Source organism: Podarcis muralis, chromosome 5, assembly GCF_964188315.1.
Source record: "Podarcis muralis chromosome 5, rPodMur119.hap1.1, whole genome shotgun sequence".
NCBI classification, from domain to species: domain Eukaryota; kingdom Metazoa; phylum Chordata; class Lepidosauria; order Squamata; family Lacertidae; genus Podarcis; species Podarcis muralis.
Window position 1 is genome coordinate 52300313 of NC_135659.1, and position 17251 is coordinate 52317563.

At 40.5% G+C, this 17251-nt stretch overlaps 1 protein-coding gene across 15 annotated transcripts in view; it reads right to left on the bottom strand.

Moving 5' to 3' along the window:
* The window catches only part of PTPRF (protein tyrosine phosphatase receptor type F), a 467761-nt gene that overhangs the window by 89012 nt on the left and 361498 nt on the right, over window positions 1-17251 (bottom strand). For 10 of the 15 annotated variants that reach the window (XM_077928818.1, XM_077928817.1, XM_077928823.1 and 7 more), the window contains 2 exons: window positions 14516-14704; window positions 5471-5488 (listed from right to left, as the gene is read on the bottom strand). In XM_077928818.1, the coding sequence (XP_077784944.1) occupies window positions 5471-5488; window positions 14516-14704 (207 nt within the window). The remainder of the gene's footprint in view (window positions 1-5470; window positions 5489-14515; window positions 14705-17251) is intronic. The other 5 variants (XM_077928822.1, XM_077928826.1, XM_077928828.1 and 2 more) reach the window with 1 other exon arrangement.

Genomic DNA, 17251 nt, shown 5'->3' on the forward strand with positions numbered 1-17251 from the left:
CATCATAGATGAGTGCTGAACCCTGTCCAGTTGTTTCCTCTGGAAATCATTTAAAATGGGCTGCATCTAGCTTGTGGAGGAAGTAAGGATGACAATGGTGAAGGGGAAAATAAGCAAAGGGTGAATGTAGAAGTAGCCTTGATGCCACTTTGCCAGATCAGAAACTCCATACTTCCTGAGTAGCAAAGACTTTCTTGGTTCTTCCAGAAGTTGAGATTCCAGAGATGGCAGAAGAGGGCATTTGCTCAGAAACACATACACACCTGAACCAAGAGAAAAAGCATTAACCTGTCTGCTTGTCAGAGTCTGAACCCATTTCCATTTGCCAGAGAAAACAGCACTGTGAACAGAAGCCAAAATTGCTGTCTCCGCTCTTCCCACTTCAAGGAACGGAGGTCAAATTCAGTTTTCATATCATTGCAACAGAAGGAAAACTAATGTGAATCAACTGCCGCCACCTACATTATTTAGAAGGATAAATTGAGACTGTAGCCTAAGTCTATATGTCAGGGAGAGAAAAAATGAACCTCACTGAGCTTTGCTATGTAATAAAAATGATGTAGGGAGCCCTTCCTATTGTTACGCTGGGGCTGGCAGGGGGCAGTGCAGAGGACGCCAGCCAGAAAAGCCTTCCTTCTGCCACTCTTAAGGTGCTTCCACATATAATACTAATAAGTTGGCTGTTCTTTAATACAGCAGCAGAAGCATTATCAGGTTTGTTTTTAATGTTTTGAAACCCAGACCAGGAAAACTTCATCTACTACTACCAATACTACTACTGCTGCTGCTACATTGCTGCTATTGTTAAATTTATTACCCACCCTTCGTCAGCAGGTGCCAGGGCTGATTACTATGATTTAAATTCAGTATTAAAAACAGTTAAAACTAATTTCAGGTGGGTCCTGAAAACACACATCTGAAAACACCAAAAACACCAGGATAAAAAGGTGCGTCTTCAGCAACTGACAAAGGCTATATAGCAAAGGTGCTGCTGCAAAGAATGTCCTCTCCTGAGCCATCACCTTGAATTTCTGAGGGCAGCAGAGCCACCCAAAGGGCCTCTCTGCTGATCTTAATATCTGAGAGGGTCTGTAGAGAAGGCAGCAGTGTCTAAGATATTTGGGGCTTAAATAATTTAGAGCTTTAAAAACTAGCATGAGCACCTTGAATTGGCATAAAATGTAGCTGTTTTAGAACATGAGTTGCATAAGTGCTAAAGGCAAACCCAGCCAGCGATCTGACCACTGAATTTTGAACCAGTTGAAGTTTCCAAGTCATCTTCATGTAGAGTAGTCCAATCTGGAAGTTACCAGAGCATGCAGCACTGTGACGAAGTCACCTCTGTCCATAAGGGGTTGTAGCTGGCAAACCAGCCATAGCAGGAAATTAGCCACCAAAAGTGACAATGCTGGACAACACCCTCAAGCTATGAACCTGCTTCTTCCAGGGGATTGCAACCCTGCTCAGAAGAGGCTGCCCTCCCAGCTCCTGGATTTTCAGGATTCATTTTTAATTTGTTGGCCCACATCCAGTCCATCACTGCCTTCAAATATAACAAAAGCAAGTATTAAAATATAGTAACAGCAAGCAATGATGACCTGCATCATGGCTGACAGGAGGCAGAGGGAACCCCCAAGAAAGGGGATTCAAACTCCTAGCCTCCGTTCCTTGACCATGGATATTTCCAAATATTATGTATGTGCATTTGCCTACATTGCTCCTCTCCACTTGAGGCACATGCATATGTTTTATATCGCCTTCCCCAACCCCAAAATGTTTTGTACTAGAATTCTCATCATTCCTCACTATTGGCTTTGCTAGCTGGGGCTGATGGGAATTGGGGAAGGCTACTCTCTACTGACTTGTAATTGCAAGTGAAAATAGGTAGTGGGGGTTGGTGGGCTTCATAAGCATGGTCAGAGATGGCTAAAATAAATAAATCCACAGATACCTTCTCACCTTACATTTCTGAAGGTATGTCTAATCTATGGAACATAGAAGTGTTCTGGTTTTGGCAGGACCTGCCTTGCTTTGCCAGCAAAGTTAATGAAAAATGTTGACTGTCTCATTAACAGAGCAATCCTATGAATGTTTACTCAGAAGCTTCACTTGTATTCAGTTAAATTTATGTTCATATAAGTCCACAAGAGTGAAACCTTTTTGAGGATTTGACGAGGAAGGCAAAAGCCTACTTTCACAATCTCACACTGGATTCTTGCAGCTCTGCAGTTGCCAGTAGAGTAAAATGGTGCACAACATTTTCTGGATCATGATTTATATATCAATACTTAACATGCCGCTTAGATTTTCAGCTCTAATAATCCTAGGTGCTACCTGGAATGGCAGCCAAATGCCCCCATCTCAAATTTATTTATTTTTTACGGCCAAATAAGCTAAATAAATAAAAACAAAACTACCACAGTGATGTTATTACTGATGCTCATTATGTTCCTGTTCAGCTGTGCCTCTTCTTCCTGAGCATGATGATTGGCATGGCTGGGACCTGGAATGAAGCTGGGTTTCTGTGATATATACAAGTGAGGCAGTCACTGACGGAGAGCTATGAAACTGAGCAGCACACAAGGGCAAATGCAGGAATACAGCTCCATCACTGATTCCCCTTCCTTTTGTGTATCATGCATCTGGCATTCATGCACTTTCCTCTTGTACTCCAGATACAGAAAAAGAGAGATTGAGATATGCAGATCCCAAGAGAAGCAGCACTACAAGGCTGCCAAAGAGGGTGCTAAAGGCAAAACAGCGTGAAATTTGGACAATAGTAAAAGTATTAGATAAAAAGTTTCTCAGCCCTTCTCTGCCAATTATCAGATCTTTCTGTTTCAAAGTAATTGTCCTTCTGCTTTGCAGTGGTGAAACTCACACTGGAGGAAAGTCTATCCAGTCAACGGGTACGAACGCTTTCCAATTGATTCCAATTTATTTTGTGAAGAAAAGGACCATTTAAAATGCTGTCTTCCCTTTAACACTTCCACTGCTTCTCATGTACCTGCAAAGGCAAAATCTGAAGCATCAGAGGTCCATGACATGCCAGCATTTTCTGCTTCCAGGAAAAATATTTCCCATAATATTTAATTGCATTCTATAACAACATAGAAAACTTGATTTGAACTTTGAGAAAGGGGACATGTGTCAAGTCACTTCCCCTAAAGCAGCTTTTATTTTTGCTTACTAGCCATCCTTCAAAATACACATCCATTCATCCATCCTCTTGTCTAACCTGCCAGTCACCAACTAGACCCATGCATCTCTGAACAGTCTATCAAAACTCACCCTGACCTTTCAGCCTGGGTCTCACCTGAAAGGCAAAGGGGGAATGTTAAAAGTGACAACATGCCTTGTGAACACAGAGCTCTCAGTTAGAAAAATGACAGCACCTCTGGACAGCAAGAGTAGAACTGCGGCTGCAGGGCCCAAAGGAAAGGTTAGTTTCAGAAATAAAATTTTATCCTGCTTCTCCAGCCTGACTTCCATAACACTTCCATTCAATAGGCAGAAAGTATGATTGGCCCTTCAATGCATTCACATAGAATCCACCTCTCAATATGAACCACTGAAAACTTTACATCCAACTAGCCGTGCAAACAAAAAAACAATTTAGTTTTATTTCCACATCAAATTGATCCCAGAAGTGCAACAAACTTACCTTAGTGAGAACCACAGTACAGACCACTATGTGAGTATAACCTCCCTTTCACAAAAGTGCCTTCACCTACCACATCTGGTAATCTTTAGAGACTCAATAGCCTGTGTGTTTAACAAAAGGTGTAAGTCTGACACAAATCCTGTATGAGATGCTAAGAGGTGGCTTTTTGGCACGTACAGAAATGTCATCTTTGACATTCAAACAGGACACATACATTTTAAATAATGTCAGACACATTCTTAAAATACCTCATTAGGACTCAGATAGGGAGATTTATGTTTTATGAGATGGATGATTCTCATTATAAAGATATGTCCACTTTCCTCAAAAAGGATGTACGGAACATCCAGGCGGTTCTGGTGCTGAGTCATTAATGCCCTCGCTTGTTGATACAGAGGAAATACATAGCCGTTGTGTGCTGGGAAAGGCCCAACCTGATATGGGCAACGATAGGGCCTGCTTGGTTACTTAGCATTCAGTCTGTCATTTTGCTTTCAGAGTTGTGATAGAAGCAGAGAAAAGGTTTTAAAAATGTGTGGCATCACAGCTGTCAATCTTGCAGCATTCCAGAGAGAAGACGACAGAGAAACCCATTCATATCAAAATGAGGTTTACAGTTTTTCCCCTGACCCAGATTTTTCACAGAAGCAACTTGATGCAAATACACTTGAAACAGCAACCCCCATTTGCTCCAAAATCACTTAACAAGAACTGAAAACATTAACCCCCAGCAACAGAACCAGTTCCAAAGACTTGGATTATTAACTTCCAGCAGTGATTCAGTGGAGAGAGAAGGGGGAGGAAAGAAGGGGAGCATTGGACAAATGAGATAGTGTAATTTAGTGGTGCTAAAAAGTTTATCAGGAAATTCAGGGGTCAGTCAACAGCAGTAACTGAAATCACAAGAGATCAGAGTCACACTATATAGTACTGATTACAACCTTAAAATTAATTCAAGGGACTACTTTGAGTGTGTAGGCTAGAAATGTTACTAGCACATATAGGCAGTGAAACTAGCAAGGTCTGGGAATGCAGAGCTGTCAGACTGGAGGTGGATTGAACAATTGAAGACTTAATGCAGCCAGATGTGTGTCTGATTCATTTACTCACAACAAATCTTTATGCTACAGTGCACCATGAATCCTTGTCAGGCTTCAGAAGGGGTGGAGCTGGCATCTTAGATCTCCTCCCTTCACCTTCATATCAGAGAAGGGCCAGCAAAATAATAATAATAATAATAATAATAATAATAATAATGTTATTAATTAAATTTATGAAAAGGTGCACCTTCAGCTCTCAAAGAAAGTCCTCCAGTCTTATTCCTCAAGTTAGATTTGCCTGGCATTTTAAGAATTTATTTCCTTTGTATTAGTTCAATTCCTGTCAGCAATAATGCAGAAGGAAGGGCTTCACTGTTCTCTTGTGAAAGTGTTACATCCTTCAAAACACGCCACAGCAGCTATTTCAGACCTGCCAGGACGTGGTGCCCCAGAGGGTGACTGAATCTGAAAGATTCAAGACCTCAGAGCCCTCTGTGGCATGAATGGGGATAGCGTTCTCCCTCTGAAAACCTCCCGTTGAATAACCCCCTTTGACCTGTGCACACCTGCGATGGATGATTCTACAAGGCGCCACACTAAAAATAAACAAAAACAAGCACACACAGGAAGGAACAGCAGATGCGCAAGTGAGCTGACAAGAGTTTGGAGTGAAAGAATAGCTGGAGATGATATACTGTTGGAGACGGGCATGGCAGAAAGGATATGGAGTGACATGACAATTAGAGGCACAGTTCAGCATTCTTACCTCTGATTGGTGTACCACCTGGTGAGGTAATTTGAATGCAAATAAGATTAGAGAGAAGCGTTAGTACAAAGAGGAAAGGAAGAAAATTATAACTAAAAAAGTAGAAAGTTTTTCAAAGCTAGAATCTGTATTAGCGCAACAGGAACAAACAAAAATAAATAAATAAAAAGAAATAAAGGATGTGCAGTAACAAGTCAGAGTGATGCCCTCAGGTGGTTAGTAAAGCTCTCTGCTACCAAGAACACAGAGTCTGGCCCCATTTTACCCAATTAATATATTGCTGGTCCTACACAAAGGAGGGCTCTGACTCCTAAGCAAAACCACTAGCATTCATTGTCACAACTGAGATGGAGAAGCCACTGGGATATGGGTGCTGCGCCCTTTTATTCTGCCAAAAGATGGGGCTGTGGGAGTACCAGAGTGAGTGTTGTGAGAGAGTGTGTGTGGGGAGAAAAATTAAGCATATGGTGTTGGTGAGACACACATTCTTGGTTTAAGATTACATGGACCGTTGGGGACAAAATCTGATTATGTAATTGAAACTTAAAAACTGAGTGATGAATTCAGGGGTAACTTTAATAAAACCTACACCAGGTTCCCCCTGGCCAGAAATTGGTATTCTACACAACAGATTTTTCAAATAAAAATCTAAAGCACTTTCTTCTAGTTTTTATTTGGACCAATGGAGCACCAGACTCGCTCTGCATAATTTATACAGTAGGCAGAGGAAAGGGATTCCAACCTTCCTTATAAGGGAGCAGAAAATAAGTTCACATGCTATGAGTGCATCTTATAAGGAGGGCTTGGTTACAAAGCTAACTGCTCCAAAACCTCAAGCAAAAGTGCAGTTTGCTCAGTAATGGGCTTTATTGTTAGCATGGTCCAGATGTGCAGAGGGAGACCCGTGTATGTAAACTGACAGCAAACTCCTCTGATCCCCAGTTTTGTCCCCTTGGTCTTATTTTGTGCAAATGAAGGCTGTTAGTAAGGTGAGGGAGATTCATGCAGATCTAATTTGTAGGCAGTTCATGGTATGTGTTGGTTTGATGCAGATTTTGCACATCTGAACACCAAGCACTTACCAAAGAAAACTGGGGAGTTTAAACAGATAGAAAGAGAGGGTTAAACAGGACACAGAGCGTCAAATCATGTTCCTTGTATTGATCAATAAATACCAGTAAGCATATGAGTGCTGTGTATCTGAGATTAACCGCTCCCCACATTCCATTATCCACAGCACTGATCACCCAATGGGAAACAAAGAAAGACACTCAAAGATTTCTGTAAATACAAAGAAGGCAGATTTTAAGCATGTTTAACTTGCCTCTTAAAGAGTAATTAAAATATTTACACTTGTTATCGCTTTCCCTCCCACTCTCCTAGTGCATGTTCCTTCAGGCAGTAGCCCTAGCTTTTAATCAGAGGAAGCAGTTCCAGCTGCTTCGTTTAGCATTCTCCACAGCCGAGATGACATTACTCCATTTTCGCTTTATGGCTGGTTTATACTTGCTGATGCTTTTGTCCACAGATGAGTGAAGCATCAGGAAGGCTAATGTCATTTGCAGAAGTTGCGGGTAATCTCTACCATAATAAATCTGCTGCCTATTTATCTGCTTTTCTAACTACCATTCCATCCCCCTTGACAGAACCATTCTCATCACGGAAGCTTGCATGGCTCACAAGCTGTACTGACAGGAAGAAGAGGGTTATTGGTTCATGCCCCAAAGAAAAATTTGCTGAGTGCTTACTTGCCCCTGCACCATCTCCAAATTATCACTGTAAATAAAGAGTCTCCACTCTAAGAGACAAGAAGCACCTCTTACAACAGAGTCCAGAAATGATTCCTGGCTAACTGAAGCAGCATCTGTTTTATGTTGCTGCCAAACAGATCTGGAGCTGTTCTGTATCCACCTAGTCACTGAAAATTCTGTATGGATGCAAAGCTAAGGAATCCCAACACACACTCAAAATGGATTCCCTTAAAGTTTAGCTGGTATGTTATTAAAACCCAGTCTCCAGATCTCAGTGTAAGATAGCCCTTGCCAGAGCTGTATAGTGACTCTGAAGCAATGAAACAAGATCTCTTTGGAGGTTTAGTATGCACTAATATATGTTAGAGAATATGGCAATAAAAGACATAAAATAAAAATTATTCAGAACTCCCATGATAGTGGTCAGGATCACCAAATGAAGATGTAAGTCATATGCTACAAAATAAAAATTTGGACAACATCCTAAGTTTTAACTCCAATGGAGTACGTTTTCAGCATGAACAAGAATGCAGAAGCTGCCAGTTTATCCAATTCCTGTCATCTCCAAACTCCTGCTTGAAACCTGGAGACCAACTGCTAGTCATTATAGACTATATTCAGCTAGATGCACCAATGGACTGACTTTGCATGCAGCTTCCAGTGTTCTTATAAGACATCCACCCAACCTAAATAATTAATGACACTTATTATTGTGCTGCCTTAGGGTGCTTCCAAGACGGGGTTTATAGATCAGATATTTCAGTGTGCACATTTGGCATGTTAGCTTCCACATATTTCTGTTCCCCACCTCTCTCCCAGTCATGGATATCATTGCTATTCTGCCAGTTGCTGTCCACATTAGAGGACCTCAACAGAATGTATATGAAGATGGTTCTGTTGTCCCTCCTGTCCAGCACTCCACCACCACCCTCCATTGCCTTCTGCTCTGTGCATGTATGCAGGTATTTCTGTACCTGTGTACAGACTGTCACATTAGGGGCCACCCACTGAAATGTCACCACATGTGACAAACTGCCACCATCACCACACATAAAAGTGCTAATGTACTAACTAGCTTCCACACTCGCAGTGACTTTAGGTTTATAACAAGTTATTTTTACTTATCTATTTTTCACAGTAAGGGGTATGGAAATTAAATGTAAAAAATAATAATATTGCTTGGCATTTTGGTGACAACTTCATGCGGACACTGCAAGAAAAAAATGCACGGTTCAGCAGCAATTCCACAATAAACTTCTGTCTGGAAGCACCCTTAGTAAGCACAGACAAGAGCAGGAATTTGGCTGTGCATACAGTCCTTTCATTCCTCACTTCAAGCAAAACAAACCACAATGTCTTCCATTAACGATAGTTTCCCATTTCATCTGAACTAGGAAACCATGGTTACCAGTTAATTAAACTTTGAAAAATTGTTTAATATCTTGGTTTGTTCTGAAGATGTTAACCAAAATTTCCTGGTTTGGATGAAAATAGGAAATTATAGTTAAGGAATGACATCTTCATTTGCTTACTTTCTAGCACAAAGGAGCTTTGAATGTGACCGAAAGGCTTGTCCATATCATTGATAATCTACATTAGAAACATTCGGGTCTGAATGACCATTTAAACCGAATCCAAACCAATTTGAGGTATATGGCACTTTGCACAGCCTTGAATGCATAACTACAGATATAGCAGACCTGAGGATCTGACTTTCCCAATGAGGTAACTAGGCCAATAATATTTGAAAAGAATATTGGTATGCGAGTGCTACTCTGAGTAAAAGCTCAATCCTAACCATGTCTACTCAAAAGTAAGTCTGACTAGAGTCAATGGGGCTTTCTTCCAGGAAAGTTAGTTAGGACTGCAGCCCAAGCCACCCTAATTCTATATCCTTTCCACACTTCTGCTGTTCCTTATACTGGATGCTCTGGGTGTTAAGTAATGCAGATCCCACCAATGTGTATAAAATGCCTTCCATCCTGCAATGCCTCCTAGTAACATTCCCAGGGTTGGCTTTACTGAGAATTCTGTTGTTCAAAATTTTGTAGTTTTTGGTTGCTTCAGTATTTAAAAAATTATAAACCATTTTGGTTGCCTTGGCAGAATGGCAGTCACATAAATACGTTTAATGGATGAATGACTATGCCCACACTAAATCCATTTCATTACTACTTTTAATTTATGACCAGCCACATTTTCTATTAATGCCTGGCCCAAGCAGCAAGAGCAACTTTGCTGGCCACTTTCTTGATCTGGTACTGTAGGAGTATCTTTTAATCATAACCTTGCCAATGATACAATCTCGCCTCCCATTTCAGCTTTGGCTTGTGTGCTTCCTCTCATTTTTACAGAAATTTTTCAGCAAAGTGTAAATGCCTTCTCCTTAGCCTACATCTTTACTGCCACGCCTTCCTCCACTCTACATAAGTCAATGTTTAATATGCCCTTACTTTATTTTACAACATTATTTTATTTAATAGTACCTTGAGCAGCAAGTGCAGGAGGGGTGTGATAGAAAGAAAAACAATTAACAACAGCAAATCTTTACATCGCTCATCAGCCAGGACCATTAGAGGAACTGTGTTGCCAAACCTCTATGTTGCAGATCTGTCTTCCTTTGCTTGGGGAGCAAGTGATGAAGTGGGAAACCAGGCCTCTAACATAATCATTCTATGGCTATGTTCCATTTTGAAAGCAATGTCCTAAACACTTGAGGTAAAAACCTAACACATTTTGACTGCTTTTTAATCTTCTTCATCTTTAAACAAACTCAGATTGAATGTCACAACCTGAATCTTACACAAGTAAGTCAACTGCCTCTCTTAGATTGTATCATGTAAAGGCACAGTTTAGTTTTTATGATCAAACATTTATTACTATTTACTTCATTTTGGGATGCCACGTTTAGTTGCACCTGGAGGAAAAGCCCACAAATTGTCCTGTCCAGCCTCGGTACAATCAATAGCGAGGAGGAGCTGCAAGCCACTGTCTAGACTTGGCATTAGTTTTCTTCCACAGTAAACGTAGGAAATATGACTATAACCTTTAAATACTTGTTTTCTTTTTTTAATAAGTAAGAAAGTTAATCAGAATATGAGAGTGGGGCATGTGAGAGATTATCTGCTGCAGGTTCTATAAAATATGCTTGCCATTTATTGCACATAGCACTGGTTATATTATTTGTTAATACATGATTGTACTGGAAGGCTTTCTCATATCTGGCTTTGGCTTACCTATTTAATATAAATAATATAAACTGATAAGATTTAATGACTTATATTGTCTATTTTATACAAACATTATAAAGTTCGTTTTATCGAAATGAATTGTTTATTCAAATTTTGTTATATTTTGTAATGAATTGGTTTTGGACTATTTAGTGTAGTGATGTATTCATATGTTTTTGCTGTTTTGTTGTGAGGTGCTTTAAGGCATGCTTATAGGGGTAAGTGGCATACATTAGAAGAACCCTGCTGGCTCAGAAACTGTCTACAATGGCCAAACAGATGCCTATCGGAAATTCAGAAGCAAGACCTGAGAGCAACAGCACCCTTTCCACTGATGATTCCCAGTAACCTCAATACTGCCTCTGACAGCAGAGATAGTACATAGATATCAAGGCACTAGTAGCCACTGATAAATTTATTCCTAATGCTCTTTTTAAAGCCACCCACATTGGTAACTACAACTACATTTTGGTGGTGTAGATTCCATAGTTAATAATAAAATAGTTATTTTTATTTCAGCTGATTATATACCTGTGTGAAGAAGTACTTTCTTTTATATGTCTGTCCTGAATCCTCCAACATTTAGCTTCATTGGATGGGCCCAAATTATTATGAATGTGGGAGAAGAATGTCTCCCTATCCAATTTCTCCACACTATGAATGATCTTACAGACCTCTACCATGTCCCTGTCACTCAACTTGTATTGTAAACTTCTCTCATGGGGGAGTTGCAGAAACCTCTTGATCATTTTGGCTTTCCTTTTCTGAACTTTTTTGAACTCCACAATATCCTTTTTGAGGTGAGGCAACTACAAGTGTACGCAGTATTCTGAATGCAGTTGCACCATAGATTTGTTTAACAGCATTATGATATCAGCAGTTTTATTTTCAATTCCTTCCCTAATGATCCCTAGTATGGAATCTGCACTTTTCACAGTTGCTGCTCACTGGGTCAACATCTTCATCAAGTTATCCGCTGTGACCCCAAAATCTCATTTCTAGTCAGTCACCACCAATTCATGATTTTTTTTTGCCTCAGTGTGCATCACTTAACACTTCCTTACATTGAATTCTATTTGCCATTTTATGCACACTCACCCAATTTGGAGATATCCTTCTGGAGCACCTTACAATCCCATTTTTGTTTTAAACACATTAAACGATTTGGTATAATCAACAAACTTTGCCACCTCACAACTCACCCTTAACTCTGTGCAAGTCAAAAGGAGAAGGCCCCAACATCAATCCTTGATAAATTCTACTTCCAACATTCCTTCATTGGAAGAGATCTCCATTCTAACTTTCTGTTCCCTGTTTCTGAAACAGTTCCTGATCCATAAGAGACCTCTGCTCTTATTCCATGACTGCTGAGCTTACTCGGGAGTCTTTGGTGTGGTACTCTGTCAAAGGCTTTTTGAAAGCTGGAGTACACAATGTCTACTGGATCACCTCTATTTACATGCTAAAAGGTTATTGAGACACTGAGACAGGACTTACTCTTGGAAAAGCTATGGTGGTTCTTCTTCAACAATACTTGCTCTTCAATATGCTTGCTAATTCTATTTTTTAAGAATGCTTTCCCAGAACAAATTAATGGGCTTGTAACTTCCTGGATTCCTCCTCCCGCCCCAATCGCTGTTTAAAAATTGGTGTTACATTGGCCGCTTTCAATTTCTCAGATATGCAGTCTAATCTTAGGGAGAAGTTAGATATTTTGAATTATTTAAGAACTCTCATGTGGATGCCACCCAGACCCAGGGACTTGTCAGTTTTTAATTTGTCAATAGGGCCTAGAAATCCATCTCTTTTCAACACTATTTGCCTCAGCTTCTCAGACCAGTGGTGTCACAGGGCCTATCCAACAGGTGGTTATGACACTCACACAATCCAATTCAGCATGGCATAGTACATCTTATAGATTCTGGTGGGAAAACAACTGCATTTGTTCAGAGATATACTGCAGTCTGAATACTGGGAAAATACTACACAGAAATAAAGAGTGTTTGGAAGGGCCCAAGTCTTCAGCAGTTGACCAATAGAATTAATGGCCCAGTTCACATGCAGTGCAAAGCCAAACCATAACTTGGCATGAGAAAGCAAATATGCAGGTTCCCAGAATGAAGACTGCAATGCAGCATTCCTCCCCCGGTGCTGCTAAATGGCCCAGGCATTAGCCACAATTTAGCTTAGCGTTACATCTGCGCATAAGTTTGTGGTTTGTCTTCTCCATGCTAAGCTTCTGTTTCGCTTAGTGCTACATGTGAATTGGTCATTATCTGTTCTATGCAGTTTCAGAACCCTATGAACTGCAGACTTATAAAATTCTCTCTTTTGATTATGAAAATGAAATACACTGTTACAATAGTCCTCTACACAATTGTTGGAAAGGAAGCTTCATTGAGTAGAGGCAATTTGGATCAGCGGCATATACTAATGTTGCTTTGTGAGCTCTTCCAATGTTCCTACCAATAAGGACCTTAAATCTCTTTTTCGAGCACGTTATATGCAAGTCTATAAACCTCATTTACTTCCATACAGCTTAATCAATTTTCTCTCAGGCCTGCAGATATGCTACTCATCGATTTCTACCCTCCTCCCGGAAATTCAAGTGTCTTCTACAACTGGGGACTCCGAATCCCTGGTGAAATTCAGTTGAGACACTGCTTGCAATGAAGAAAAACAAAATAAACTTTGGACGTGACGGTAGTGCTGAACACGTTTTGTTTTTAAACTCAGGTTTTTCCTCCCTGAAGCTTGCTCAGCAGCAGGCGAGTGCACATGATGTGAATGTTGTTGAGAGCCCAGCATGTGCCTAAGGGTTGCCCAGCTCATCTGCAATCCTCCTAGATGAGGATGCTGATTTAGTAAGTATGAAGAGCAAGTATCCATGGATGCACTTCCCTAATGCTGCCTGCTTAGTGCCTTTCAAGTTAAATTAACGAGGGTGATATTTTCTTTCAGCACAAACATATTGAGATTACGCTAAAGGTCACTGTGAAATTATATAAACTGTAAATTTATCAGTGTAATTAGTGCTCACTGCTCTATATGCGGGGGAGCCTACTGCAAGACTGAGGTCTCACAGGTGTCAGCAAGGAGCTAATTATAAACTCATTTCTGCAGAATCTGATATATATCAATTTAAGAGCCACGACCACTACCACACATGAGTTACATTGCTTGCAGGGGGTAGTAGTTTTGCATACAAGTAGTTATCAGAGGCCAGCTAATGGGCATGTATGCTCATTAGAATGGGGCAGATATCCCAATCACAATCTCTCTCTCTCCCTCAAAAGGACTACCCTCACTTCCTATCCACACTGTGCTCCAGCACCATGGCTATATGAAGAGTTTCCCTGTTACCAAAAGAGGCAGGATTGTAGAATGTATGAAGCCACTGAAATGTTTTAAGCAGCCCTCTTCAGAGTTGCCATTAGGTTAACATAAATTCATGAGGGAGGCAGGTGGGTGAGTAGGCTACCTCCCATCATTCTCCAGCCTTCATTCTTATAATTTTCTCATTTAAAGGGGAAAATTTCTGCAGCAGGGAAGATTTCTGTTCAAGAATGCATTTTAGAAATCTGGATTTTCCACATTTTGGAAACTGGCTAAGAGCTTCTGTCTTTGGCCCAACTGAGTAACTATTCATGAATCAAAATGTTTTTTGTCAGACTGTTGATCTAAGTGGCACAACTAGTGACATGTGTTTTACTATCCTGAAAGCAGGAACCTATATTGGAATTGGAGTGATATATTGCATGGCTCTGATCCAATATGCTACTGGGTCATGGATATGAAATCTCCTTTGCTCATGGGACACAAGAAAGCATGTTCAAAAGGCTCTGCTTCTTCCATAAACAAGGACAAATATCCTAACTATTGAAATCTACTCTCCCACCCAAATCCCAAACCTTTCTTCATATCACACAAGGTTTTAAACGTAGCAGAAGTTGGGTGAAAAAGTGAACCCCACAATCTAGGTACAAAATACCACAGTTGCTTCCTGTAGAGAAAGATTTGGGGTGGAGTCGGGTCAGGAAAATGAGAAGACTTTATTGTTTTACCTGAACGGAGCTGTTTGATTCTGCCATTGCTAGTGGCTGTGTCCACAGGAAGAAAGTCTTTGAACCAGGATATTTCAGGGTCAGGGTTACCGCTGGCAGCACAGAGCATTGTAGCAGTGCGAGCCTTCTCTACTACCTTGAGCTGTGGACCCATGTCTATGGTTGGAAAGCCAGATGGGATCTGGTTCTCTGAAACACAATAGAAAGAGAATCATGTTACCAGGTAGCAATGGGACAAAATTCCAAAACAGGAAATTGGTTTGCAATATTGCAAGCACCAGCTAATCAGTGCTGTGCACAGGTGACTCCTCTGGCAAACCTATTTTCCTAAACTTGATCATGCAATTGTATGTAGATTGGGGTGAGTCCATGATTCCACAGCAGCTCACCCATTCAAACAATATATGACTGTATATATAACTCTCAAGCAATAAACATAGCAAAAATAGTGAAGAGGCAGCTCAAATCTCTGACAAGTATTTTTCATTTCAGTTTTCACTGAATTTTCCCCATGTTGTCCTGATCTTCCAAAGGCACATATGATTATTAAATGACTATGATGAACAAATGAATGTAAAATTAACAAGCCAAAGCAATTGCACCAATCCATGCCAGGGTGCACATTAAGAAGCTGCCAGAAACTCTCCCAGGCAATTGAAGATACCTGAGGCGTGCAGAAAATGAGCAATGTACACCCTGCCGTGGCTTACTGCTCTATTATAAGATGAAAGTATCACTATGATGAACAGTTTGAAAAAAGAAAATTCAGCAGTGAGAGAAAAAGGTAATTCTATCTGCAGTAGCTGTACTACCCTTACAGGTAAGTGTAGCTGAGGCCATTATGAGGCCTGTACAGAAAACCCCCAAATGCTCCAGAGCATCACTTCAGCAAATATCTCCTAAGCTCAGCACATTTCCTCACATCTTAGGCAAGATGTACTGTTCTCTGCTAAACATGAGTTGCAAGCAAGACAGACAAATATATGAGAAAAGTCAGAACACCATTTAAAAGCTTCTTAAAATACTAGAACCTCATTTATTCTCATGTCATCCTTTTGTTTGCAGATACTTAAGCAAAACTAGAGTGTTAGATCTCTTCTTACCAGCCAGTCCCACATCAGCTGGCGTTCTTATCTGGATATTTGAGCTACGGAAATCATTCCTTCCTACTGGATTAAGACAAACCTGCGCTTTTATAGACTACACAGTCAAGCATTCTACTCTTCCTTCCCACATGGTGGGTAGAAGAAGAGCAAATGGTCTGTGATTTTAGCAGCATGCACCAGCACATGCTGCGTGTTCACATTTAAAGCAACATTTAGTTGAAGTACGGTTTAAAGTGTTGTATGAACAAAGTCTAAGTGTTTTATACTTCTGTCCTTCATGTTAACTTCCTACGTCCAATCTGCATATTCATAATTTGCATAACATTTTAGCCCCTCCAGCCTTCTCCTCTATTTTGCTTATCTCTGAATGGTCAACCTATTTATAGGGCAATGCAAAATTGTGCAAATAAAATATTTACATTTTATCAGGCATCCTTGTCTGGTATCTTGTCAAAAATCCACTTTGCAGAAGCTACTTTTTCCATATTAGGATTCCATAGCATGAGAGAACATCTGGTTTCTGACTTCGCAAAGTTAAGGGGCTATGGTGGGCATCTATAATTTTCAAAAGAAATACCCCCCCAAAAAGCAACTGAAGCTTAATAAGAGCCCAAGCCATTTCTTGTATGCAAAGTCTGGCATCCCGAGAAACCGCCTCTTCACTAGCAAACATAAAAGGGTTTTTGTGCAAAGGTACCACTGAAAACTAGTTCTTTTTTATTTGCTCTCCATTGATTTTCAAAGACAAAAGGTACACAGAGCTTAACTGGAAAGACACCAGAGCTAGCATTCAAAAACAAGAAACAGCAGCACCAATACAACCACAACACACACTCCTCTACAGTACAAAATTAAACAAAAGCAGGGATATACAAGAGTATCACGAGACACAGCTTAGCTTGCAAAGGCATACACAAAGAATAGCAAACAAAAACAGTCTTTTGGAACTAGCCAAGTGTGCCTGAATTACAGCTGCACCTTTGCTGCCTGCAATATAAAATAGGTAGTTAATCCAGGGAGGCCAAACCCTCCAAGTGATCAAATTTAATCTCTAAGCCTTTTGCAGTCTTTCCCAGTTTGTATGTGAGACTATGCGAAGCAAAGACCCAGTGAATTAACGTAGTCCAATGTAGCCACTGTCAAGCTGCAGTAGAGAAAATACACGTTATCAGGACTTACTCATGGCAGCGACAGCTAAGCAGGACAAAGCAATGCAAAATAAGCATTACACATGGGCCTCCCCCTGCACCAAATTAAGCTCTTCCTACAATACTGCTGTTCATGACTAAGGGATGTTTCATGTGAACATTTTAAACAAGATGTTGGAGATGAAGTGAAACTGCCTCAAGTGGTCTTTCCTAATTTCTGGCAGTGATTAGCTTTGTGAGTTCACTGACATCTCTCATACCACCTGTTGGAAAGCTCAGAAAGAAGAAGAGTTGAGCTGGAACATAAGGAACAACATGTAATGAGGACCTACTAAAGCAGCAGTGGGGGAACCTCCAGTCCACAGGTTTCAATAGGCCTACTAGGCCTCTCCATTTGACCCGCTAGGTTGTTTTGGCCAAACTATGCCCATCTGCTGTACACCTGACATCAGATAGGACATCTGGTGTGGGACAGGCATACA